The sequence below is a fragment of the Loxodonta africana genome, chromosome 3, assembly GCF_030014295.1.
Source record: "Loxodonta africana isolate mLoxAfr1 chromosome 3, mLoxAfr1.hap2, whole genome shotgun sequence".
Classification (NCBI taxonomy): domain Eukaryota; kingdom Metazoa; phylum Chordata; class Mammalia; order Proboscidea; family Elephantidae; genus Loxodonta; species Loxodonta africana.
Window position 1 is genome coordinate 203,977,756 of NC_087344.1, and position 25,638 is coordinate 204,003,393.

The window sequence follows — 25,638 nt, forward strand, 5'->3', positions numbered from 1 at the left end:
ACATCTTGGCGGACTTGAAGAGTATTTTAACCTACGTGTAAGTCTAGGTAAGCTTTAAGGAGCCCAGAGTTACCTGCAAAGCTTCAAAAAGGTCGTACATGTTGACCGGAGGCAAAGACGCGGGCAGTGTGTCCCCAGAGCACGCCAGCAGGAGGGCAGCCTGCTGCTCGGCGTCATCGGGTGGCGGGTGAGAGGCTGGATTCTGACCAGCACAAGGAGCAGAAAAGGCTGGAGGGCTGAAAAAAACATTTCAGGAACATCCTTAGCAACTAAGACGGAGACAACTGAACAAATGGAGTAGGAGTGGGCTGCTAGAATACATCTTATTAAAAACCGTAAAATGAATTCGAAATCTATGTTTTAACTAGTTGCTTTAATTTTTAAAGGCAGCCAAAAATACAGTGCAACTACACTTACCCTCCTGCCTCCACAATGTTAAAATATTTACTAAGCTCAGGATATGAAATCAAAATCGGTTCCTGCCCTTAAGGGGCTTAATTAGGAACATGAAATTGAAACCAACTGACTGCAGAGGAAGGTAAACAGTATTGGAGACAAGGCGATCAGAAATAAAGAGCAAGGGAAAAAAATACAGTCACAAAAAGAAGCATCGGGCAAAAACAGACGATGGAGAGTTAATCCAGATCTTGCCCACTTTCTCAAATTAGAACCCAGCTACAACACAAGCTGGGACGTCACCATGAGCTTTCCATCATCAAAAACGGGACAACCTATACAATCTGAGGAACATACAAGCAGGTAAAACAAGAGCAAGTGACGAAGTAACTTAAAGGAAAGCAAGAGCAGAACACTAGCGTGGGTTAGAGGCAGCAGACAAAAGCAGCCATGTTAGAGAAGCCAGTGGTTTCATCAGAAGGGCTTGGGGGTACAGATTGCACCAGGGGACGCTGTCAGAGGGGGTGACAGCAAAATGACTGGCTATAAAATTCCTGTGCAGTGTTTCAGCAGAAAATTATTTTTATAAAAATATCCCTGTAGTTACAACAAACGCATCTTATGTAAGCCCAGTTCACAAGTATCAATATACCTACAACGCTAAAACTCTATGCCAATGTACTTTTTTTTTTTCTTTAATTGTACAGATTTACAGAACTAGCTTCTCATTGGATGGTACACATACTGTTTTGTGACATTAGTTAACAACCCCACAACATGTCAGCACTCTCCTTTCTCGACCCTGCGCTCCCTATTACCAGCTTTCCTGTCCCCTCCTGCCTTCTCATCCTTGCCCCTGGGCTGGTGTGCCCCTTTAGTTCCGTTTTGTTGGATGGGCCTGTCTAATCTTTGCCTGAAGGGTGAACCTCAGGAGTGACTTCGTTACTGAGCTAAAAGGGTGCGTGGGGGCCATACTCTAAGGGGTTCTCCAGTCTGTCAGGCCAATAAGTCTGGTCTTTTTTTGTGATTTAGTATTTTGTTCTACATTTTTCTGCAGCTCTATCTGGGACACTCTATTGTGATCCCTGTCAGAGCACTCAGTGGTGGTATCCGGGCACCACCTAGTTGTACTGGACTCAGTCTGGAGGAGGCCGTGGTACATGTGGTCCATTAGTCCTTTGGACTAATCTTTCCCTTGTGTCTTTAGTTTTCTTCATTCTTCCTCGCTCCTGAAGGCGTGAGACCAGTGGAGTATCCTAGATGGCTGCTCACAGGCTTTTAAGACCCCAGACACTACTCACCATAGTAGAATGTAGAACATTTTCTTTATGTTATGCCAATTGAGTTAGATGTTCCCCAAGACCATGGTCACCACAGCCGTCAGGCCAGCAATTCAGTCCCTCAGGGAGTTTGGATTTATCTGTGGAGCTACCATGACCCTGCCTTGTACATGCTGTGCTGGCTTCCCTAGTATTGTGGTATTGTGCACTGTATTACCCTTCACCAAAGTTACCACCTAATCTATTGCAGTGTTTTTCCATTCCCAACCCTCCCCTCCATAGTAACCATCAAAGATTATTTCTTTTCGTGTGTAAACCTTTTCATGAGTTTTTACAGTAGTGGTCTCATACAATATTGTCCTTTTGTGATTGACCTGTTTCACTCAGCATGATGCCCCCCCCCCCGCCCCCAGATTCATCCATGTTAGGAGATGCTTCACAGATTCATCGTTGTTCTTTATGGTCATGTAATACTCTACTGTGTGTATGTACCACAGTTTATCCATTCATCTGTTGATGAGCATCTAGGTTGTTTCCATCTTTTTTGAACAATGCTGCAATGAATGTTTGTCTATTTATGTGACGACCCCTATTTCTCCGGGATATACTCGTAGGAGTGGGATTGCTGGATCATACGCTATGTCTATTTCTAGCTTTCTACAGAAGGGCCGTATCGTTTTCCAAAATGGTTGTATCATTTTGCATTCCCACCAGTAGTGTATAAGAGTTTTGATCTCAGCACAGCCTCTCTAACATTTGTTATTTTCTGTTTCTTTTTATTCGTGCCAGTAATGCCAGTGTGAGATGGTATCTCATTGTGGCTTTGATCTGCATTTCTCTAAAGGGTAGTGATTGCAAGCATTTCCTCATGTGTCTGTTGGCCACCTGAATGTCCTTTTTTGGTGAAGTGTCTGTTCATTTCCTTGGCCCATTTTTTAATCCAATTATGTCTTTTTGTTGTAGAAGTGTTGGATTTTCTTGTAGATTTTAGAGATTAGACCTTTGTCTGATTTGTAATAGCCAAAAATTGCTTCCCAGTCTGTAGGTTCTCTTTTTATTCTTTTGGTGAAGTCTTTTGATGAGCCTAAGTGCTTCATTTTTAGAAGATCCCAGTTATCTAGCTTGTCTTCTGAAGTTTGTGTGTTCTTGGTTGTGGTTTGTATTAGGGCCTCTAGCATTGATCCTATTTTTTCTTCTGTGTACTTCATAGTTTTTGGCTTTATATTTAAGTCTTTGATCCATTTTGAATTACTTTTTGTATATGGTGTGAGATATGAGTCTTGTTTCATTTTTTTGCAGATGGACATCCAGTTTTACCAGCACCATTTGTTAAAAAGACTGTCTTTTCCCCAGTTGATGGACTTTGGGCCCTTGTCAAAGATCAGGTGACCACAGGTAGATGGATTTACATCAGGGTTCTCAATTCTGTCCCATTGGTCAATGTATCTGCCGTTGTACCAGTAACAGACTGTTTTGACTACCACAGCTATATAGTAGGTTCTGAGGTCAGGTAGTGTGAGTCCTCCTACTTTATTCTTCTTCAATAGTGCTTTACTTATCTGAGCCTTCCTCCCTTTCCATATAAAGTTAATCATTAGTTTTTCTACCTCTTTAAAGACTGCTGTTGGTATTTGGATCAGGATTGCATTGTATTTGTAAATCGCTTTGGGTAGAATTGTTATCTTCACAAAGTTGAGTCTACCTATCCGTGAGCTTGGTATATTTTTCCATTTATGTAGTTCTCTTTTGGTTTCTTGCAGTAGTGTTTTGTAGTTTTCTTTGTATAGGTCTTTTACTCCCTGATTAGGTTTATTCCTAAGTTTTTTTTGGGGGGGGGAGGGGCCTAATATAAATGGTATTGTTTTCCTGATTTCCCTTTTCGTTGTTCTCTTTATTGGTGTATAAGAATCCAACTGATTTTTTATGTTTATCTTGTATCCTGATACTCTGCTGAATCTTTCTAACAGTTCCAGTAGTTGTCTCGTGGAGTCTTTCGGATTTTCTATGTACAGCATCATATCACCCTCAAATAAGGACAGTTTTACTTCTTCATTACCAATTTGGATGCCCTTTATTTCTTTTTCATCCCTTATTGCTCTAGCTAGGACTTCCAGCACAAATGTTAAAGAGGAGTGGTGATAACGGGCATCCTTGTCTTGTTCCTGTTCTCAAGGGGAATGTTTTCAGCCTCTCTCCATTAAGAATCATGTTGGCCATTGGTTTTCCATAAAAAACAAACAAACAAACCCAGTGCCGTGGAGTCAGTTCTGACTCATAGCGACCCTACAGGACAGAGTAGAAATGGCCCATAGAAAAAAAAAAAAAAAATTTTTTTTTTTTTAGGGCCCTTTATTACATTGAGGGATTTCCCTTCTATACCTATTTTACTGAGAGTTTTTATCAGGAGTGGGTGTTGGACTTTGTTGAATGCTTTTTCTGCACTGATTGAGATGATCGTGTGATTCTTTTCTTTCCTTTTATGTGGTGGATTACGTCGATTGATTTTCCCATGTTGAACCATCCTTGCATAACTGCTATGAATCCTACTTGGTCGTGCTGTGTTATTTTTGATACAATGCTGAATTCTAATGGCTAGGATTTTGTTGAGAATTTTTGCATCTATATTCATGAGAGATATTAGTCTCTAATTTTCTTTTTCTGTGGTGTCTTTCCCTGGTTTTGGTATCAGGATTATGCAGTCCTCATAGAACGAATTCAGAAGTATCCCTTCCTTTTCTATGTTTTGAATTAGTTTGAGTAGTACCGGTATAAGCTCTTCTCTGACTGTTTGCTAGAATTCTCTACTGAAGCCATCTGGGCCAAGGCTTTGGGGCGGGGGGGCGGGGGAGTTTTTTTTATTACCTTTTCACACTCTTCTCTTGCTATGGGTGTGTTCAGATTTTCAACATCATTTTCTGTTAGGTAGTGTGTAGGTAGAGTGTTCCTAGAAATTTGTCTGTTTTCTCTAGGTTTTCAAGTTTGTTGGAGTATAGATTTTCATAATACTCTATTATGATCCTTTTTTTTTTTTTTTTTTTTAAAGTACGGTCTGTTGTAATGTTCCCAGTTTCATTTCTTATTTGGGTTATTTGTGTCCTCTCCTGTTTTTCTTCTGTCAGTTTGGTCAGTGGTTTGTTGATCTTTCCATTGTTCTTCTATTCTCTATTTCATTTATTTCTGCTCTTATCTTTATTTCCTTTCTTCTGGCGGCTGTGGGCTTTTTTTGCTGTTCCGTATTTGTCTGAGTTGCATAACCAATGTTTTGATTTTGTCTCTTCTTTTTCAATGTGTGTATCTATTGCTATAAATTGACCTCTGAGGACTGTCTGTGCTGTGTCCCGAGGGTTTCGGTATGATGTGTTTTCATTCTTGTTTGATTCTAGGAATTTTTTTATTCCATCTCTGATTTCTTCTATTACTCAGTGGTTTTCAAGCAGGGTGTTATTCAGATTCCATGTAATTGACTTTTTTTTCCCTTGCTCTTCCTGTTGTTAATTTCTACCTAAACGGTGTTGTGGCCAGAGAAGATACTTTTTATTATCTCAATGTTTAGGATTTTTTTGACGGTTTCTTTGTGGCCTAAGATATACTCCATTCTAGAGAACATTCCATTGCGTTGGAAAAGAATGTGTACTTTGCAGCTGTTGGGTGGAGTGTTCTATATATGTCTATGAGGTCATTTTGGCAGATTGTGCCTGTTAGCTCTAATGTATTTTTGCTGAGTTTCTTTCTAGATGTTTGGTCCTTTAGCTAGAGAGGTGTGTTGAAGTCTCCTACTGTTATTGTGGAACTGTCCATTTCTCTTTTCAGTGCTTACAGTTTGTTTTATGTATTTTGGAGCCCTGTCATAGGGTGCACAGATGTTTATTACTGTTTGTCTTCATGATCGATCGTCCCTTTAATCATTATATACTACCCCTCTTTGTCTTTTATGGTGGATTTTAAGTATTTTATCTGAGATTAGTATTACCACTCCTGCTCTTTTTTGGTAGCTGTTTGCTTGATATATTATTTTCCATCCTTTGATTTTTACTAAATTTATGTCTGTTTCTAAGGTGTGTCTCTTGTAGACAGTATATTGATGGATCTTTTTTTTTTTTTTAATCCATTCGGTCACTGTCTTTGTATGGCTATGTTTAGGCCATTTACATTCAGTGTTATTATTGATATGTGTGTGTTTATTGCTGTCATTTTGTGGTGCTTTTTTCTTCTTGTGGTGCTGACGTTTCCTTTGTTCCTCTTACTGATTTGCTGAATTCCTTTTGTTTGTGGATTTCTTTTGTTTTTGTAATTTTGTTTTTATTGAGACTTTATGTTTTTCTTCTTTATTTTTTTTAGTAGCTTTGCTAACTTTCTTTGTGGTTACCTTGAAATTTACCTGTATCATCCTAGGTTTGAACCAGTCTATTATTACTTCGTCTCACCTTGCCTTCCTCTCCATTGGGAAGTTCTATACCTACACTGTTTATTCCTTCTTTTATTGTTTTGACGTCATTTACGGATTAATCTTTCTGGTTTCCCTGTTGTAATTATTTTGGTTTTGAATAGTCCTTGAGAGTTCATTTCTTAGGTTGGTATCTGGCTGGTACAATCTCGCATACTAGGTTCAGCCTGTGGTCTGATGTTGTTTGTTCTCAGACAAAAGGACTCCCTTTAATAATTCTTGTAAGTTTGGTTTGGTTTTTACATATTCCCTTAATTTCTGTTTATCTGGAAATGTCCTAATTTCATCTTCATATTTGAACTAGAGTTTTGCAGGATATATTATTGTTGGTTGGCAATTTTTTTCTTTCAAGGTTTTATACATGTCATCCTGCTTGGAGGGTTTCTGCCACATAATCAGAGCTTAGCCTTATAGTTTCTCCTCTGTATGCAACTTTTCGTTTTCCTTGAGCTGCTCATCTAATTGTGCTGGACTCATTCTGGTGAAGGCTGGGGTAGTTGTCGTCCATTAGTCCTTTGGACTACACTTTCCCTCGTGTCTTTGGTTTTCTTCCTTCTTCCTTGCTCCTGACGATGCACTGTTTGATTTCTTGACTGTTACTTCCATGGACGCTGATTGCGGATACAAGTAAAATGAAATCCTTGACAACTTCAATATTTTCTCCATTTATCATGATGTTGCTTACTGGCCCAGTTGTGAAGAATTTTGTTTTACATTGAGATGTAATCCATACTGAAGGCTGTAGTCGTTTACATTCATCAGTAAGTGCTTCAAGTCCTCTTTCCCTCCAGCAAATGAGGTTGTGTCATTTGCGTATCACCGGTTGTTAATGAATCCTCCTCCAATCCTGATGCCTTATTCTTCTTCGTGTAGTCTAGCGTAACGGGTTATTTGCTCAGCATAAAGATTGAATAAAACGCACATCTTTCCTGACGTTAAACAGTGAAGTCTCCCTTTGTTCTTTTCAAACGACTGTCCCTTAGATTACGTACAGGTTCCTCATGAGCACAATTAAAGTATTCTGGAATTCCCATTTTTTGCAAGGTTATCCATAATTTGTTATGTTCCACACAGTCAAATGCCTTTGTACAGTCAATAAAACACAGATAAACATCTTTCTGGTATTCTCTGCTTTCAGCCAAGATCCATCTGATACTGTCGATGATTTATCCCTCGTTCCATGAACTCTTCCTAATCTGGTTTGAACTTCTGGTAGTTCCCTGTCGATGTACTGCTGCAACTGAATTTGAATGATCTTCAGCAAGATTTTTCTCGTGTGATATTGATATTATTCGATAATTTCCATATTCAGGTTGATCACTTTTCTTTGGAATGAGCACAAATATGGATCTCTTCCAGTCGGTTGGCCAGGTAGCTGTCTTCCAAATTTCTTGACACAGACAAGTGAGTCCTTCCATCTATTTGTTAAAACATCTTAACTGGTACTCCATCAATGCCTAGAGCCTTGTTTTTTGCCAATGCCTTCAGTACAGCTTGAACTTCTTCCTTCAGTACCATTATTTCTTGATCATATGCTTCCTCCTGAAATGGTACCGTGACTCTGTGTATCCCTGTACAGAGGAGTGGGTGTTTGATGTCTGACACCACTTTGCCTATTAAACAAGGTCCTCACCTACCCACTGAGGGGCCTAAGGAATGATAGTGCCACTCAGATCACAGAGCCACCCTCGACAGGGGTCCAAGAATAACTGGTACGTCCCAGTCCTTACAACCAAAAATATTGGGTGCCCATGGGCCGTCTACAGAACCCACCCACCTGTACGCTCTAGGGAAGAGGGACTTGCTTTCCTCTAAGACACTTGGGGGACCATTCTCAGTCCCCCATCCTCTTCAGAGCATGACCCCCTGCTGCAACCAGATACCGGTACCTACCCCAATCACCCCTGCCCCTCTAATACTGTAGGACAGAGCCTGTACCACACACTTGATGATCAGCTACCTGGACATCTGAGCTGAATTCATGCAAGAAAAGTAAATGGACACCTAGACTGATATACCTGATAACATCTCTAGCAACCTGGGAACAGGACGTCAGAGCTCCAAAGGTGAAAATAATCCAGCTCACTCAAGCAACCCATTTGGGCATATCAAAACAACACAAAGCAAGAAGCTAGGATACAGTAAGCAAACATAAAATAATACAATAACTTATAGATGGCTCAGAGACAACACAGTCAATATCAAGTCACATAAAGAAACAGACCATGATAGCCTCAACAAGCTCTGAAAACAAAGAATCACAGGATCTTCTACATGAAAGTGCCTTCCTGGAACTACCGGATGCAGAATACAAAAAGATTAATATACAAAACCCATAGAGATATCAGAAAGGAAATCAAGCAATACACAGAACAAGCCAAGGAACACACAGGAGCAGAATTGAGCAAGAGGGAGGCAGAATCTGTGAACCTGGAGATAAAGCACTTGGCACCAATATATTTGAAGAAAAATCTGATAAAAGAATTTTAAAAAATACAGAAACCTTAAGAATCACGTAGAACTCTATCAGGAGAAATAACCTATGAGTGATTAGAGTACTAGGATAGGGACAGATAACAGAAAATACAGAAGGAATTGTTGAAGATTTGTTGGCAGAAAACTTCCCTGATATCATGAAAGATGAGAAGATATCTATCCAAGATGCTCATCAAACTCCACATAAGGTAGATTTTAAAAGAAAGTCACAAGACATAATCAAACTTGCCAAAACCAAAGATAAAGAGAGAACTTTAAGAGCAGCTAGGGATAAATGAAAAGTCACCTACAAAGGAGAGTCAATAAGAATAAGCTCGGAATACTTGGCAGAAACCATGCAGGCAAGAAGGCAATGGGATGACTTATATAAAGCATTGATGGAAAAAAATTACCAGCCAAGAATCATATATCCCTCAAAACTTTCTCTCAAATATGAAGGTGAAATTAGGACATTTCCAGATAAACACAAATTTAGGGAATTCGTAAAAACCAAACCAAAACTACAAGAAATACTAAAAGGAGTTCGTTAGAAAATCAGTAATATCAGATATCAACCCAAGACTCAAACACCAGACAGAGCAATCAGATGTCAACCCAGATAGGGAAATCACTAACCAAAGGGTCGCCAGTTTGAATCTGCCAGGCGCTCCAGTTCTACTCTGTCCTATAGGGTCGCTATGAGTCGGAATCGACTCAACGGCACTGGGTTTGGTTGCTTTTTGGATGCAGGGATGGTTCAACATTAGAAAAACAATGTAATCCATCATACAAATAAAACAAAAGACAAGAATCACATGATTTTGTCAACTGATGCAGAAAAGGTATTTGACAAAGTTCAACACCTATTCGTGATAAAAACTCTCAGCAAAACAGGAATAGAAGGAAAATTCCTCAGCATCATGAACGGCATTTATTCAAAGCCAATAGCCAACATCATCCTAAATAGAGAGTCTGAAAGCATTCCCCTTGAGTTCAGGAACCAGACAAGGATGCCCTTTATCAGCACTCATTCAACATTGTGCTGGAGCAATTAGGCTAGATAAAGAAATAAAGGGTGTCCATATTAGCAAGTAAGAAGTAAAGGTACCTCTATTTGCAGATGACATGATCTTATACACAGAGAACCCTAAGGAATCCTCCAGAAAACTACTGAAACTAATACAAGAGTTCAGCAGAGTATCAGGATACAAGATAAACATACAAAAATCAGTTGGATTCCTCTACAACAACAAAAAGAATACTGATCACCAAATCAATACCATTTACAGTAGCCACCAAGAAGACAAAATACTTAGGAATAAATCTTACCAGAGGTGTAAAAGACTTACACAAAGAAAACTACAAAACACTTCTGCAAGAAAACAAGAGACCTACGTAAGTGGAAAAACATACCTTGCTCATGGACAGGAAGACTTAACATTCTATTCTACCAAAAGCGATCTACAAATACAATGTAATTCTGATCCAAATTACAGCAACATTCCTTAATCAGATGGAGAAACAAATCACCAGCTTCATATGGAAGGGAAAGAGGCCTCGGATAAGTAAAGCATTACTGAAAAAAAAGAACAAAGTGGAGGCCTCACTCTACCTGATTTTAGAACCTATTATACCACCACAGTAGTCAAAACAGCCAGTACTCGTACAACAACAGATACATAGACCAGTGGAACACAACTGAGAATCCAGACATAAATCCATCCACATATGAGCAGTTGACATTTGACAAAGGCCCCAAGTCAGTTAAATGGGGAAAAGACAGTCTTTTTAACAAATGGTCCTGGCATAACTGGATATCCATCTGCAAAAAAATGAAACAGGACCCATACCTCACACCATGCACAAAAACGAGCTCAAAATGAATCAAAGACCTAAATATAAAATCTAAAACGATAAAGATCATGGAAGAAAAAATAGGGACAACATTAGGAGCCCTAATACATGGCATAAACAGTGTACAAAACATTATAAAGAATGCAGAAAAAAAACTAGGTAACTGGGAGCTCCTAAAAATCAAACACCTATGCTCATCCAAAGACTTCACCAAAGAGTAAAAAGATTACCTACACAGTGGGAAAAAGTTTTTAGCTATGCCATTTCCGATCAGCGCCTGATCTCTAAAATCTACATGATACTGCAAAAACTCAACTACAAAAAGATAAATAACCCAATTAAAAAATGGGCAAAAGATATGAACAGACACTTCACTAAAGAAGACATTCAAGTAGCGAACAGATACATGAGGAAATGCTCACGATCATTAGCCATTACAGAAATGCAAATCAAAACTACAATGAGACTCCATCTCACTCCAACAAGGCTGCCATTAATCCAAAAAACACAAAATAATAAATGTTGGAGAGGCTGTGGAGAAACTGGAGCACTTATACACTGCTGGTGGGAATGTAAAATGGTATAGCCACTTTGGAAATTGATTTGGCGCTTCCTTAAAAAGCTAGAAATAGAACTACCATATGATCCAGCAATCCCATTCCTTGCAATATACTCTAGAGAAATAAGAGCCTTTACACGAACAGATACATGCACACCCATGTTCACTGCAGCACTGTTTACAACAGCAAAAAGATGGAAGCAACCAAAGTGCCCATGAATGGATGAATGGATAAATAAATTATGGTATATTCACACAATGGAACACTATGCATCAATAAAGAGCAGTGATGAATCTGTGAAACACTTCATAACATGGAGGAATCTGGAAGGCATTATAGTAAGTGAAATTAGTCAGTTGCAAAAGGACAAATATTGTATAAGACCACTATTGTAAGAACTTTAGAAAGAGTTAAACAGAGAAGAAAATATTCTTCTATGGTTACGAGGAGCAGAGGGAGGAAGGGAGGGAGAGGCATATTTACTAATTAGATAGTAGTTAAGAACTACTTTAAGTGAAGGGAAAGACAACACACAATACAGGCGAGGTCAGCACAACTGGACTAAACCAAAAGCAAAAAAGTTTCCTGAATAAACTCAATGCTTCAAACACCAGCATAGTACGGGCAGGGGTTTGGGGACCACGGCTTCAGGGGACATCTAAGTCAATTGGCATAATAAAATCTATTAAGAAAACATTCTGCATCCCACTTTGGAGAGTGGTGTCTAGAGTCTTAAATGCTAGCAAATGGCCATCCAAGATCCATCAATTGGACTCAACCCACATGGACCAAAGGAGAATGAAGAATACCAAGGACACAAGGTAATTACAAGCCCAAGAGACAGAAAGGGCCACATAAACCAGAGACTATATTAGCCTGAGACCAGAAGAACTAAATGGTACCTGGCTACAAAGGATGGCTGCCCTGAAAGGGAACACTACAGAGAACCCCTGAGGGTGCAGGAGAGCAGTGGGATGCAGACTCCAAATTCTTGTAAAAAGAGCAGACTTAATGGTCTGACTGAGACTAGAAGGACCCCAGTGGTCATGGCCTGCAGACCTTTTGTTAGCCCAAGACAGGAACCATTCCCAAAGCCAACTCTTCAGACAGGGATTGGACCGGACAATGGGACAGAAAAAGCTGCTGGTGAAAAATGAGCTTCTTGGATCATGTAGACACTTCAGACTATGTTGTCATCTCCTATCTGGAGGGGAGATGGCAGAGTAGAGGGGGTCAGAAGCTGCCAGAATGGACACGAAAAGAGAGTGGTGGCAAGGAGCGGGCTGTCTCATTAAGGAGAGAGCAATTAAGATTATATGGCAAAGTGTATATAAATTTTTGTATGAGAGACTGACTCAATTTATAAACTTTCACTTAAAGCACAATAAAAATTAAAAAAAAAAAAAAGCCTGAACCTAGGAATCACATGCCAGGCTTCTGACCAAAAACCGCTTTCACTGCCAGGCACGTCTTGCCCAAGAAGCTGGGAGGAGGCACTGCCCAAGGGACCCACCATCCACCTCCATGTGTGGGGCATGGACCGATGTTAACCCACATGCAGCAGCCAAACTCTGAAACCTCACTCATCATATAAAGAACATCTGAATAATTCACTAGATATCATGCAAGGATAGAACTTAAAAAAATAGAACTGTATTGCTGTCAAAGGCACTTACAGAAACACAATAAGCAATTATTTAACAGCAGTCTATTACATAAGTGTTTTAGCCAGCTAGCAAGCGATGGGAGCAAAATCACAAACTTCAATTACCTTTCTATTAAACTGTTGTAAGCTATTACACTATTCTTGAGGTATGGCTGTGGAGTCACATTACTACCAAAGGCATATTTAAAGTGACCATCTCGTAACCGGTAAGCTTTCCTTCTTGACACAACTGATGTCAGAATATCTTTAAGGTGATTCTGTAAAACAAGAAAGAAAATTAGCACAAGCAAATCGTCCCTGAAACTACCACCCTGAGATTAATCTTTAAACCAAAAATATCCCCTGAAGCCTTCTTAAAACCCAAAAAATAGTTTAGCTTAACTAGTAAAAAATGTCTGCCCTGAATATTATGCTCTTTTAACAACTATCTATATGGGATCAAAGTGACAACATCAACTTGAAAGATTAGATACGAACCTTAGGGGACAATGAATTTATGTTGATGAAGAAGGAATAATTCAGAAAAGGAAGGTGAGAATGGTTGCGCAACTCGAAGAATGTAATCAGCGTCACTGAATTATACGTGTAGAAACTGTTGAAATGGTGTATGTTTTGCTGTGTATATTCTCAACAACAAAATTAAAAATAAAAGTAAAGCAAATCATAGAAACATTAATTGGCATCTGGTGGTTAGAGGTATGGGGCAGGCTAGCACATGCTAGAACCAGACGAATGCTCATTAATAAGCAACAGGACCACAGCAGAAGAGCAGGAGGGTGCAGGAAGGAGGGAGACATGCTCATTTTTATTTAGTTCTGTTTAAGATGAGCTTGCTCTATCTGAAATTTAAAAGAAGTTTTCATGTTCTAAATTTGCTCTGCTGTCTCAGAAATGATTTTCGGATAGTTTTAAATAGGGTAAAAGTAAAACAAATGAATAAATAAATAAAATTTTAAAAGAGGCAAACTACCTTGGAACTTAGTTTAAAAACAGAACAAAAAGTTTCCGGGTCTGGTATTTATTGGTTAGAATGCCCAAGATACTAAAATCCTTGCCTGGGAACAGTGTGCAGATATTCCCTAGAATCACCCTGACACTTTCAAAAGCTACATAAACAACAGGTATGTAGGAAATAAGCACAAAAAAAAGGTACTTAATGTTTCTTCACTTTTATGAGAGGCAATTACGTTAAGAGAGGGATGGAGAAGTCTATGGAAATGGAGAGGAGGACCAGTCCTAGATGACCGTTAGTACCAGGGGAGCCAGGGCCAAGCAGGAGTTTCAATTATACCAATAAAACCACCTTACACAGGGCAACACTGTTCAATTTATAATGGGTTTTCACATACAGAAGTCATTTAATGTTTAAAACTCCACAATATAGCTATTACTATCTTTGAGGTACAGATGAAGAAACTGAGGCCGAGGGAATCCAGAGGACTTACCCAAGTCCACCTGATTGTACCTGCACATTATACACCCCAACGCACATTCTGGCAGCTACATGACTGAAACGAAGGGACGCATGCATGTGTGTAAAGACAAGAGTCCCAAATTCAAACACTGAGTCTAATGCTCTTCAATATCACGCATCCCAGCAAAAACCAGGGACTGCATAGGATTCTCAATCTTATTTTTTTCCTTAAAGACTGTTCCCATATTGACAAATAAAACATTAAATCAAGCAGAATGTTAGGCCAGAAGTAACCTATCTGAAAAGTTTAGTCTGTTCACTCAAGGTAATCCTCTGGATCTGTGATATGTTTCCCCCTCAGAAGATAACAACTCTAACGATGACAATCCCATGAGATCAGAGCGACATTCTGGTTCCTTTCTTGCAATATCAACTTTAAATAACCAACACAAGCTCATCACATTCAATCTGTGAAAATACTTCTGTCAACAGCAAACTAACTTCCACTGCGTAGACAACAGCAGAGACTGCCTCCTCGGTGACGTTGTCCAGCCCATGCTCGTAAGCGGTTACTATCATCCTCCCTTCCAGCTGACCGCGGGTGGGGAGCATCATCGTGTGGGAACAAAGTTTCAAGTCGTCATCATCCGGGGGATTCTTTGGCACAAACTCCTGGGCTCCCGAGAGGGGATTTTGAGGTTGAAACCTATGCTAGAGGTAAAGAAAAAAAATTCAAAAATTATTCATTACAGTGCCCAGTAATAAAACACAAACAACAGTAATCCATGTGCTGGATTTGAGACCCCCAAAACTAAGCCCCATGGCAGAAGAAAAGTAACTTCTGAACAAAGAATCATAAATTGACATTCATTACGTGGTAATGATGATGGTACAAATCAAGGGGAAATAGTGACAGTGTGCACAGTAGTTTAGTCTATTCAATTACTACCTTGGTGATCACAGAATATATGCTAAAAACAATCATTATGGAGGAGGAGATATAACTAATGAAACTCTGAAATTATAAATACACAATGCTTCAATGAAGCACTTAAACACCTAACCAGCCAATATAACAGATCTAATAACGAATACTATGATCATCTTGGGTAGTGTAACTGTTCTGCTTCTGTTATTTTCTACTTAAAATTCTCAACACAGAACTTATCTAACATTAATCATTTAAGTTTGTTTCTCAACTTTTTTTCACCCATAACCTCAGTCTTCCTTTGGGAGATTCTGATATCCCATTTGTATTCTTCATTATCAGTGGGAGATACGCCCAAGTGAGCTTTTGCTTAAAGCCAAAACACAAGATTATATAGTGAAAACTGCTTGTTCTGTTGCAGTTTGTATTATAAAAACAAAATATATTGTTTTTTCATTATCCAAGTATAAAACTGTATTTTATATCAAACATGCCTTTTAAACCAAGCATGTCTCTCTGGAGATGACGACGCCATCCAGGTTATTATTACCACGTTGAAGTAAACAAGTATCTGTTGATGTTATCCAATAAAGCTACCGATAATTCAGTCAAACCCATAAAAAGGATGCTTCTGAGAAACTTTCTTCCCTAGGTATAAACCAAAAAACCAAGCAACTAAAATGGTTACAAATTTTATAGTCAAATGTCCTCATGGTATCTCTGCTCTTCCCTGAAGGCTCAGCAGCCCACCTAGGGACTGCTGAGGTCCTGACAGAAGCCTCCAGGCCTCCTGGACCCTTGGAACAGAGTCATTCAATCTGAGAAACATTATTCTTTCAAGATTTAAGAGGAGAAAGAACAGTGGTATGGCTTTTGAATCACTGAAAAATCACTGGATATTAATGATAGCATGTTAGCACTTAAGGAGTAACAACCTAGAACTATAAAAATGCAGACAGCTAGGACTCACTATCTTTGAAGCCTTTACCAGTCTCCATTACAGCAACACCTTTTCTCCCAAAATCATACCCCTTTTTATTTCAACACTATTACTAGTATTTTAATATTCCTCTAAAAACTAAAGCTACCTCTATACCAACAAAAAGAACATTGAAGAGGAAACCACCAAATCGATACCATTTACAGTAGCCCCCAAGAAGATAAAATACTTAGGTACAAATCTTACCAGAGATGTAAAAGGCTTACACAAAGAAAACTACAAAACACTTCTACAAGAAACCAAAAGAGACCTACATAAACAGAAAAACGTACCTTGCTCATGGATAGGAAGATGTAACATTATAAAAATGTCTATTCTACCAAAAGCGATCTATAGATTTAATGCAATTGCGATCCAAATTCCAATGACATTTTTTAATGAGATGGATAAACAAATCACCAGCTTCATATGGAAGGGGAAGAGGCCCCAGATAAGTAAAGCGTTACTGAAAAAGAAGAACAAAGTGGGAGGTCTTACTCTACCTGATTTTAGAGCCTATTATACCACCACAGTAGTCAAAACAGTCTGGTACTGGTACAACAACAGATACATAGACCAATGGAACAGAATTCAGAATCCAGACATAAATCCATCCACAGATGAGCAGTTGATATTTGACAAAGGCCCCAAAACAGTTAAATGGGTAAAAGACAGTCTTTTTAACAAATGGTCCTGGCATAACTGGATATCCATCTGCAAAAAAATGAAACAGGACCCATACCTCACTCCATGCACAAAAACAGGCTCAAAATGGATCAAAGACCGAAATATAAAATCTAAAACGATAAAGATCATGGAAGAAAAAATAGGGACATTAGGAGCCCTAATACATGGCATAAACAATATACAAAACATTACTAACAATGCAGAAGAAAAACTAGGTAACTGGGAGCTCCTAAAAATCAAACACCTATGCTCATTCAAAGACTTCAAAAGAGTAAAAAGATTACCAATGGACTGGGAAAAAGCTTTTAGCTATGCCATTTCCAATCAGCACCTGATCTCTAAAATCTACATGATACTGCAAAAACTCAACTACAAAAAGACAACCCAATTAAAAAAAGGGTAAAAGATATAAACAGACACTTCATTAAAGAAGACATTCAGGTAGCGAACAGATACATGAGGAAATGCTCACGATCATTAGCCATTACAGAAATGCAAATCAAAACTACAATGAGATTCTATCTCGCTCCAATGAGGCTGGCATTAATCCAAAAAACACAAAATAATAAATGTTGGAGAGGCTGTGCAGAGATTGGAACACTTATACACTGCTGGTGGGAATGTAAAATGGTACAACCACTTTGGAAATTGATTTGGCGCTTCCTTAAAAAGCTAGAAATAGAACTACCATACTGTCCAGCAATCCCATTCCTTGGAATATATCCTAGAGAAATAAGAGCCTTTACACGAACAGATATACGCACACCCACGTTCACAGCACTGTTTACAATTGCAAAGATGCAAGCAACCAAGGTGCCGATCAACAGATGAGTAGAGAAATAAATTATGGTACATTCACACAATGGAATACTACGCATCAATAAAGAACAGTGATGAATCCATGAGCCATCTCATAACATGGAGGAATCTGGAAGGTATTATGCTGAGTGAAATTAGTCAGTTGCAAAAGGACAAGTATTGTATAAGACCACTACTACAAGAATTCGAGAAGTAGTTTAAACAGAGAAGAAAATATTCTTTGATGGTTACAAGAGTGGAGAGGGAGGAAGGGTGGAAGAGGAGTATTCATTAATTAGATAGTAGATAAGAACCACTTTAGGTGACGGGAAAGACAACACACAATACAGGCAAGGTCAGCACTACTGTACTAAATGAAAGCAGTTTCTTGAATAAACTGAATGCTTCAAAGGCCAGCGTAGCAGGGGCGGGGGCTTGGGAACCATGGCTTCAGGGGACATCTAAGTCAACTGGCATAATGAAATCTATTAAAAAAACATTCTGCTTCCCACTTTGGAGAGTGGCGTCTGGGGTCTTAAACGCTAACAAGTGGCCATCTAAGATGCATCAATTGGTCTCAACCCACCTGGAGCAAATGAGAATGAAGAACACCAAGGACACAAGGTAATTACGAGCCCAAGAGACTGAAAGGGCCACCTAGACCAGAGACTACATCAGCCTGAGACCAGAAGAACTAGATGGTGCCCAGCTACAACCTATGATTTCCCTGACAGGGAACATGAGAGAACCCCTGAGGGAGCAGGAGAGCAGTGGGATGCAGACCCCAAATTCTCATAAAAAGACTAGACTTAATGGTCTAACTCAGACTAGAAGGGCTCCGGTGGTTATGGCCCCCAGATCTTCTGTTGGCCCAGGACAGGAACCATTCCCAAAGCCAACTCTTCAGACAGGGATTGGACTTGACAATGGGATGGAGAAGGATGCTGGTTAGGAGTAAGCTTCTTGGATCAGGTAGACACTTGAGACTATGTTGGCATCTCCTATTTGGAGGGGAGATGAGAGGGTAAAGGGGGTTAGAAGGTGGCAAAATGGACACGAAAAGAGAGAGTGGAGGGACGGGAGCAGGCTGTCTCGTTAGGGGGAGAGCAACTGGGAGTATGTAGCAAGGTGTATATAAGTTTTTGTGTGAGAGACTGACTTGATTTGTAATCTTTAACTTAAAGCACAATAAAAATTATACATAAATAAATAAATAAATAAATAAATAACATCCCCAGGCAGGCAACCAAAGGTCCACCCTATTCCTCTGAAGTTATAGAATTAAAACCCACACAGCACTAAGACTAAAGTGACTGCCCCTCTGTGGTCACCCGCAAGCCACTTCCTCCGCCACAAGGGACAAACCAGTTGCGTCTCTTGACAAGTTGTCTAGGCTGTGATCCCACCAGAGTATTCATACTGAGGCTTTTATCATTTTTAGGAGCCTGTTACAGATTAAATTGTGTCCCACAAAAAGATATGTTGATGTCCTAGCCCCTGCAAATGTAACCTTGTCTGGGGAAATAGAGATTTTCTTCGTAGATGTTATCATTTAATGAAGGTCCTAATCCCTTTGAATGGAACGCCAAGGATTGCTGGCAGCCTCGAGAAGCTAGGAAAGAGGTATGGAACAGCTCCTCCCTCAGCACCTTTAGAAGGAATTGACATGGCTGATACCCTGGTTTGGACTCTCAGCCTCCAGAACTCTGAGAAAATAAACTTTTGTTCCTTAAAGCTAAAAAAAAAAAAAACAAAAAACTAAAGCTAGTTACAGCACACTTAACTCAGTCATTACAAATATCTATTGGAGAGTAACCTACATCAAATTTCTGACGAACTGAAGAAAGCTTCTTCTTTCCCTTGGGTTTTCCAGGCTTGGCTGCAGAGCCCCCTGTCCAGGGTAAAGATCCAGCACCCTCTACGAGACAGAAAAACAACAATCTTAAGTTAGTAACATGCGTAAATTCAAACCCTCTTTCTACTCTTTAAAAAGTTATAAAGGCTCTAAAATCACATTTTTCTAGCTGTAACCAAAATTATTTATTTTTTAGGAAGACAAATTTGTTTTTTGGCTTTTTTTATTTGTAATTAATGTCTATTGGGTGATTGGTTTGCTCCTCATTGCTATTGTAAGAGCAGGACAGTGTTTTGTAGTTCAAGATGGTGAACTAAGCACACAGATTTATCTCCTCTTCCTTCCAAGATCCTACTAAAAATGAGGAGCTGAAGATAAAAGGCACATGTCCACAACACAGACATAAAGAAGAAAACCAGCAGAAGACAGGAAGACACCTGAACAAATGTCTTGGAGGGGCTAAAAGGGTGGTGACTTACAAAGCAGACACACAGAAGCTGTAACTTAGGCTACACAAACGAGGTTGGCAAATGAGGCGTGAGCAAGTCAACCTGACTTTTAGAAACCCACAAGGAATCTAGATGTGGAGCATGTGAGCATAGTGGAAACCAGGAGAGATCAGTAAGGTGAAAAACTAGAAGATTCATGGAAGGTTTATATTCAAAAGTCATCCACATAACCCCTTCCCTCACCTTGAGCACTGGCTACATAGTTTGCCTGGCTCAGTACAAAATCGAAATGTGAGACAACAGCAGAGCACTAAACCAAGCATTGGGCCCTCCTGGTTGCACGCCCATGAAGCCAGCCCTGCTCACCCCCATGCACGAAGCCCAGTATCTACACAGGTGAGGAAGGGAGGGAATGGACTACTCTTCTGTAATTCAACTGCACAAAATTTCTAGGATGAACTAAGGTAGTTGGTACGGATGTTGGCACCCCAGAGCCAAGCTCTCTGCATGCTGGCATTTGGGGGCTCCTCAGTTTAACTGCTAGCTTTCTGTCAGCTTAGCCTAAAGCAAAGCCTCCAGGCAACTTTTTTATGATGCATCCTTAATATGAAAAGGACAGCAATGAATCACCAGACATGAGGATAAGAAAAGACCAACATAAACAAACGGTAAATAGAAGTCTTAGGAAAATTAAAAAATTCAGGGATCCAAAGAGGACTTTGAAAGTCCTCTGGTATCCTTAAGGAGATCTGAGATGTGTATCCGTGAAACAAGAAGATACTATAAAAATTGCTGAATTAAAGAATGCATTAAACAGAAAGGCTGAAAGATGTGAGTTGGGGAAATCACATAGAACACAGAGCAGTGAGACAAAAGACAGATAATGTCTAAAGTCAGTAAATCCAGAAACAGAACAAAGCATACCATCAGGAGCTATGGACGTACCACCAGAAACAGAAAAAACAAAAGCAGGTTCTTCTGGAGACAAGTAAAGGTGTGGGAAGAAGCTGTGGCTGTAATTATAAGATGATCTGTACTTTTTTTTTTTAAATAATGGTTTAATGTTGGAAAAAAAAAGAAAAAAACCCAAAGTTATACAAGCTCATTGGAATGTATTTAAAAAATACATGCAAAAAGTACTTTTTAAGAAAGAAAAAAAAAATCCAAATCCTAGCAAAACGCTATTGTAATATTGATGTTTTAGGAAGGACAAGTTTTTAAAGCTTTGGGAAAAAATGTTCTAAGTTCCTCAATTAAAAGAACTGTTTGGGAAGTCTCCATCACTTACATGTCTCTGGCACACCAGACCTCACTTGATAATATCCTCAGTCAATCTTAGATGATTTACCAAAGAAACCTATTCTGATACGTGGAGCTCAAAGTTTGGTGACGAAAAGAGAAAGTAGGCTGAACGTGCAGAGAAGGAGGCAGATACGGGCCTTCAAAATCAGGGCCGAGGAGCTGCTGTTGTGGGGTAAGGAAGCCAAGCCTGGGAAGGACTGACCCCGAAAAGGAGGGTTTTATGGCCCGTGAGTTGCCGTTTGGAACTCAACACTTCCACTTACTAGCTGGACAGGACCAAAAAAGCTGTTGCTTTGCGTCCTTACCTGTAAAAGTGCTCTGCAAGGTCGCTGTGAGGATTACAGACAATGCGTGTCAGGTATCTAGCACACTGCAGTCACTCAATAATGTTACTAACATCACCTTTCCTGCCTAACTTAGAAAAACATAAAATAATCCATCCACGATTAATGTATAGAAAGCATCTCTTCGTTGCTAAAAAACATTTATTTCATCTTGAGGAGATATATTTTGGGTGTTGATGGAGAAATAACCTCTCAAATTCCCAATGGGCAGTTCCTCCACATTAAATAACCAGAAACAAACATTCGAGACTATCAGAGGTGCCTATTTAACTAGCATCAGTCACTTAGACTCACTAATACCACTTCGTATTTGTTTGGCATTTTTCTAGTCTTAAAAGCACTTTTTCCATGTTCTTTCATTTGCTCTTTCACAATCCTCTAGGATAGGTATAACTGTCCCTATGTCATAAATCTGAAAGCTAAGACCCTTGCCTCCCTCCCACCAAGCAGTTAACTGCGTTATCTAAGCTGGTGATAAAACCTGGACTTTCAACCTCGTTTTCTCAACCTGGGTTTTTCTTTTTATCACTTCAGTAACCTTTTGGGTTTGTGGCACTTTAGAATATAGCCACCTAAAAAGACTTAATCCTCAAAATGTTGGCTTTCTGATCAAATTAAATTTTATACTACAAAGTGGATCCTCCCTGTGATCTAACTTTAGGCATAAAAAAGGTATAACTAAAAGACATTTTAATAAACAGAACATCAAAAACACAGCATAGTGAGAGAATGAACAGTGGTTAAGGGAAGCAGCCTCGATCCTCTAACACCTGTGTCCAGAAGCAAGTGCTCACTGTTGACACTGAGGACCACTGCTCTCAGGGTGGAGGGATTAGGCTTTAGGAGTGTTCTTCATTACGGAGCAGAGGTTAGCAGAGAAGGATGATACAAAATACCAGTCATTTCCAGGCAAAACATGGGCTTTTGATAAATGATCATAGGATCACCCTTCGCCTTTAAAAAAAAAAATTTCCAATTTAATCCACAGCAGGAAGGACCTATGAATCCAAGCCTTTAACAAGAGCCCACAATGAATCTTATATGAGGCAAGTTTTTAATAAGTTATTTGTCGACTAACAGACTAAAGAGGTGACTGGTAATTTAATCTGCCACTTAGACTCCAAGAACTTAGGGGTCAAGGGCCAGTGTTCCTATTTGTACCTTTCTAAGTTCAAGTGACAGCTAAGTGTTGCTATCTCCTACCTCTTCTTCTCCACCGATACCTGCCAAACACACATGGCGTGCTGCACACTTGGCCATCAGCAGTATGAAACGCGAACCTTTCACATGCTAACAGCTTACTTAAGAATACAAGTGAGAAGTCCAGGTTTCTAGCACAGATGTGGCTTCCTCTCCCACGTATCCCATCTCCCCTAAATCCATCGAGTACTTTCTCCCAACACAACCTTCCCTCTCTTCATTCCCCTTCAGCTTCTTCGTCCTGACCTCCCATTTTTCTCCCTCCCTATTTATTTCAGTAAACTAAAATCCAGGTGTCCGGGGAGTAAAGACCAAAAGTCCATGTAAGTACAGGGAAATCACCTGCTCTAAAAGACTCTGTAAAAGATGTTGTACCTACGTAAAAAAAAAAAAAAAATTTTTTTTTTTTTTTAAATAAGATTTTTCCTCTAAGCAGTTCAGGGAACGTTTCATTGGCAGACGTGTCTGTTAAAGGAGGCTAAGGCCCCGTACCCCGTGGCTTTGCCGCCTGACACACATAGGAAGTACGTCCACTGCCTTACCTGGTGTAGAAACCAAAATCTGACAACGCGTCAGAATGGCCAGGAGGAAATCATTGTGGGAATGGACTGCAAAAGGGAAGAGCATCACATGTCAAATACAAAATATTCACAACGTAAAGAAACCATCACTTTACTCTAGCTTGTAAGGGTTTGGATGTTCTCTACTCCGACATTCTTTACCCTGAAGATATTCTCACTCTTAAGGTGACCTTACTACAGCACTAAAGTCAAAACTTTAATTTTTTTTAAAGTGAAAAGACTAACTTCTTGCAAACTTGGGAAACTTCCGAACAGTAAAGTCAGTCCCAGGTAATTATTTACCATTATCCTGTGTGAGAAGCCTGTGAGCCTCCAGGTCGAACTCTTCTTTGCTGATCTTCTGCTTGAACCATAACTTTAAGTTGGCCCAGTACCTGCAGGGACAGAAACATTAACCGCCACACGTTCTACGTCTTTCCCAAGCGCCCCTCACCTGCTCAAACTCCCAAGGAAGGAATTTGGCATTCCCCGCACCACAGGAAACCCTGGTGGCGTAGTGGTTAAGAGTTCCACGGCTAACCAAAAGCTCGGCAGTTCGAATCCCCTAGGCGCTCCTTGGAAACCCTGTGGGGCAGTTCTACTCTGTCCTACAGGGTCACTATGAGTCGGAACTGGCTTGACGGCAAAGGGTTTTGGGCTTTTAGTAGCAGTTAAGAGCTATGGCTGCTAACCAAAAGGTAGGCAGTTTGAATCCACCAGGCAATCCTTGGAAACCCTGTGGGGCAAATCTACTCTGTCCTGCAGGGTCGCTGAGTCGGGATCAACTCGAAGGCATGGGGTTTTTTGGTTTTTGTTATACCATATCTTTTACCTTTTTCCTATCGAGTCAATTTCAACTCATAATGTCCCCATGTGTCAAAGCAAAACTGTACTCCAGAGGGCTCTCAGTGGCTGATTTTTCTGAAGCACATCTCCAATCCTTTCTTCCAAGGTGCCTCTGGGTGGACTCAAACCTCCAACCTTTCGGTAAACAGCCAAGGGTGTTAACCATTTAGCACCACCCAGGGACTCTGGGTTTGGTTTTTTTGGTTTGAGGGTCTCCTACTCTAAACCGAAACCAAACCATTGCCATCATGAGTAAAACTGCCTCATAGGGTTTCCAAGGAGCAGCTGGTGGGTTCAAACTGCTGACCTTTTGGTTAGCAGCAGAGTTCTTAACCGCTGCGCCACAAGGACATTAGAATACCAAGAGAAAAAACAGGAAGGAAAGTCCTCCCTCAAAGAGGCCTTAGTCAGCCACACAGTCAGACTCATGGTTCAATCAGCCAAAACCCACAGCTGTACCTTGCAGTCCTCACTGTCGACATTCTAAAGGCCTACTCTCTAGAATCCAGCATTTAAGATTTATATTTTAAAATGTGAATATGTTTCGTGGGGTGGGTGTGGTAATTAATACTGATTCTGGGTGATGTCTTTCCCTTACAATGAACTCAAATTTTAATCTAAATGGTTGAAGTAATGGGTTTCTAAATACCTCACCACAAAGAATATACTCCTGGATATGAGAAACTTAGTAGTTTTTAAAGGAAAACCAACCACTAATAATAAAAATTACTAGTTATCTGGTAGGAAAAAAAAAAAAAGACCCAACCTTTTATACTTCGACATTAGAAAAAGGAGTAACATACATGATTTTTCACATCCACGGCCCTTTTCTTTTGGTGTTTAAGCTGCTCCCTTATGGAACAGAATTAACTCAGTAGATCTCTTAAATCACTTTCAATTCAAGGTCACCTTTTAATGCTCAAGTGAGTTCCTGACGGGGAAAAAAAATGCAGATTTCCAACTGAGATCTTCTATTTGTTATTTATTTTCTATGTATATTTATTATCTACTTATCACCGTCTTATACCCACAGCATCCCTGGGTGGTGCAAATGGGTAATGCGCCCAGCTGCTGACTGCAAGGCTGGAGGCTTAAGTCCACCCAGAGGCATCCTGGAAGAAAGGCCTGGCAATCTACTTCCGAAAAAAACTAGCCATTGAAAACCCTACAGGGCACAGTTCTACTCTGACACACATGGAGTCACCATGTCTGAAGGCAACGGGTTTTTGTTGCTTTTTAGTACCCAGGGCAAGGCTTCTCCTCTACATACACGGATTAGCTTCAAGTCACCTTTGCATGCACACGTGGATGTAACCGGCTGTGTGTGCACGTATGGATGGACAAAACTGGCTATGTATGCATGTATGCTAACCGTATACAGAACTGTGGTTTCATATGCATTTTTTTTAGGAAGAAACTCCACAGCTTTATGGAGTTTCAAAGTGATTCAAGGCCCACGGCACTGCCATCTTTCAGGCTGATTTCACTCAACAGCGAAGTGTGTTTAGCTTCCCACCTGATATTCACACACTCATCAGGCCATGATAACTTCCACTACAGTGGACACTTCTGTGTTTTTAAGAACAAGAACAATTCTGGAA

General features: G+C 39.9%; 1 protein-coding gene across 1 annotated transcript in view; it reads right to left on the minus strand.

Annotated features, from left to right (window-relative positions):
* TADA1 (transcriptional adaptor 1) overlaps window positions 1-25,638 on the minus strand; it is a 30,479-nt gene that overhangs the window by 1,491 nt on the left and 3,350 nt on the right. The window contains exons 2-7 of the mRNA XM_003415215.4: window positions 23,495-23,586; window positions 23,174-23,239; window positions 19,302-19,399; window positions 14,591-14,800; window positions 12,781-12,932; window positions 74-236 (exon numbers count right to left, since the gene is read on the minus strand). Coding sequence (XP_003415263.1) covers window positions 74-236; window positions 12,781-12,932; window positions 14,591-14,800; window positions 19,302-19,399; window positions 23,174-23,239; window positions 23,495-23,586 — 781 coding nt within the window. The remainder of the gene's footprint in view (window positions 1-73; window positions 237-12,780; window positions 12,933-14,590; window positions 14,801-19,301; window positions 19,400-23,173; window positions 23,240-23,494; window positions 23,587-25,638) is intronic.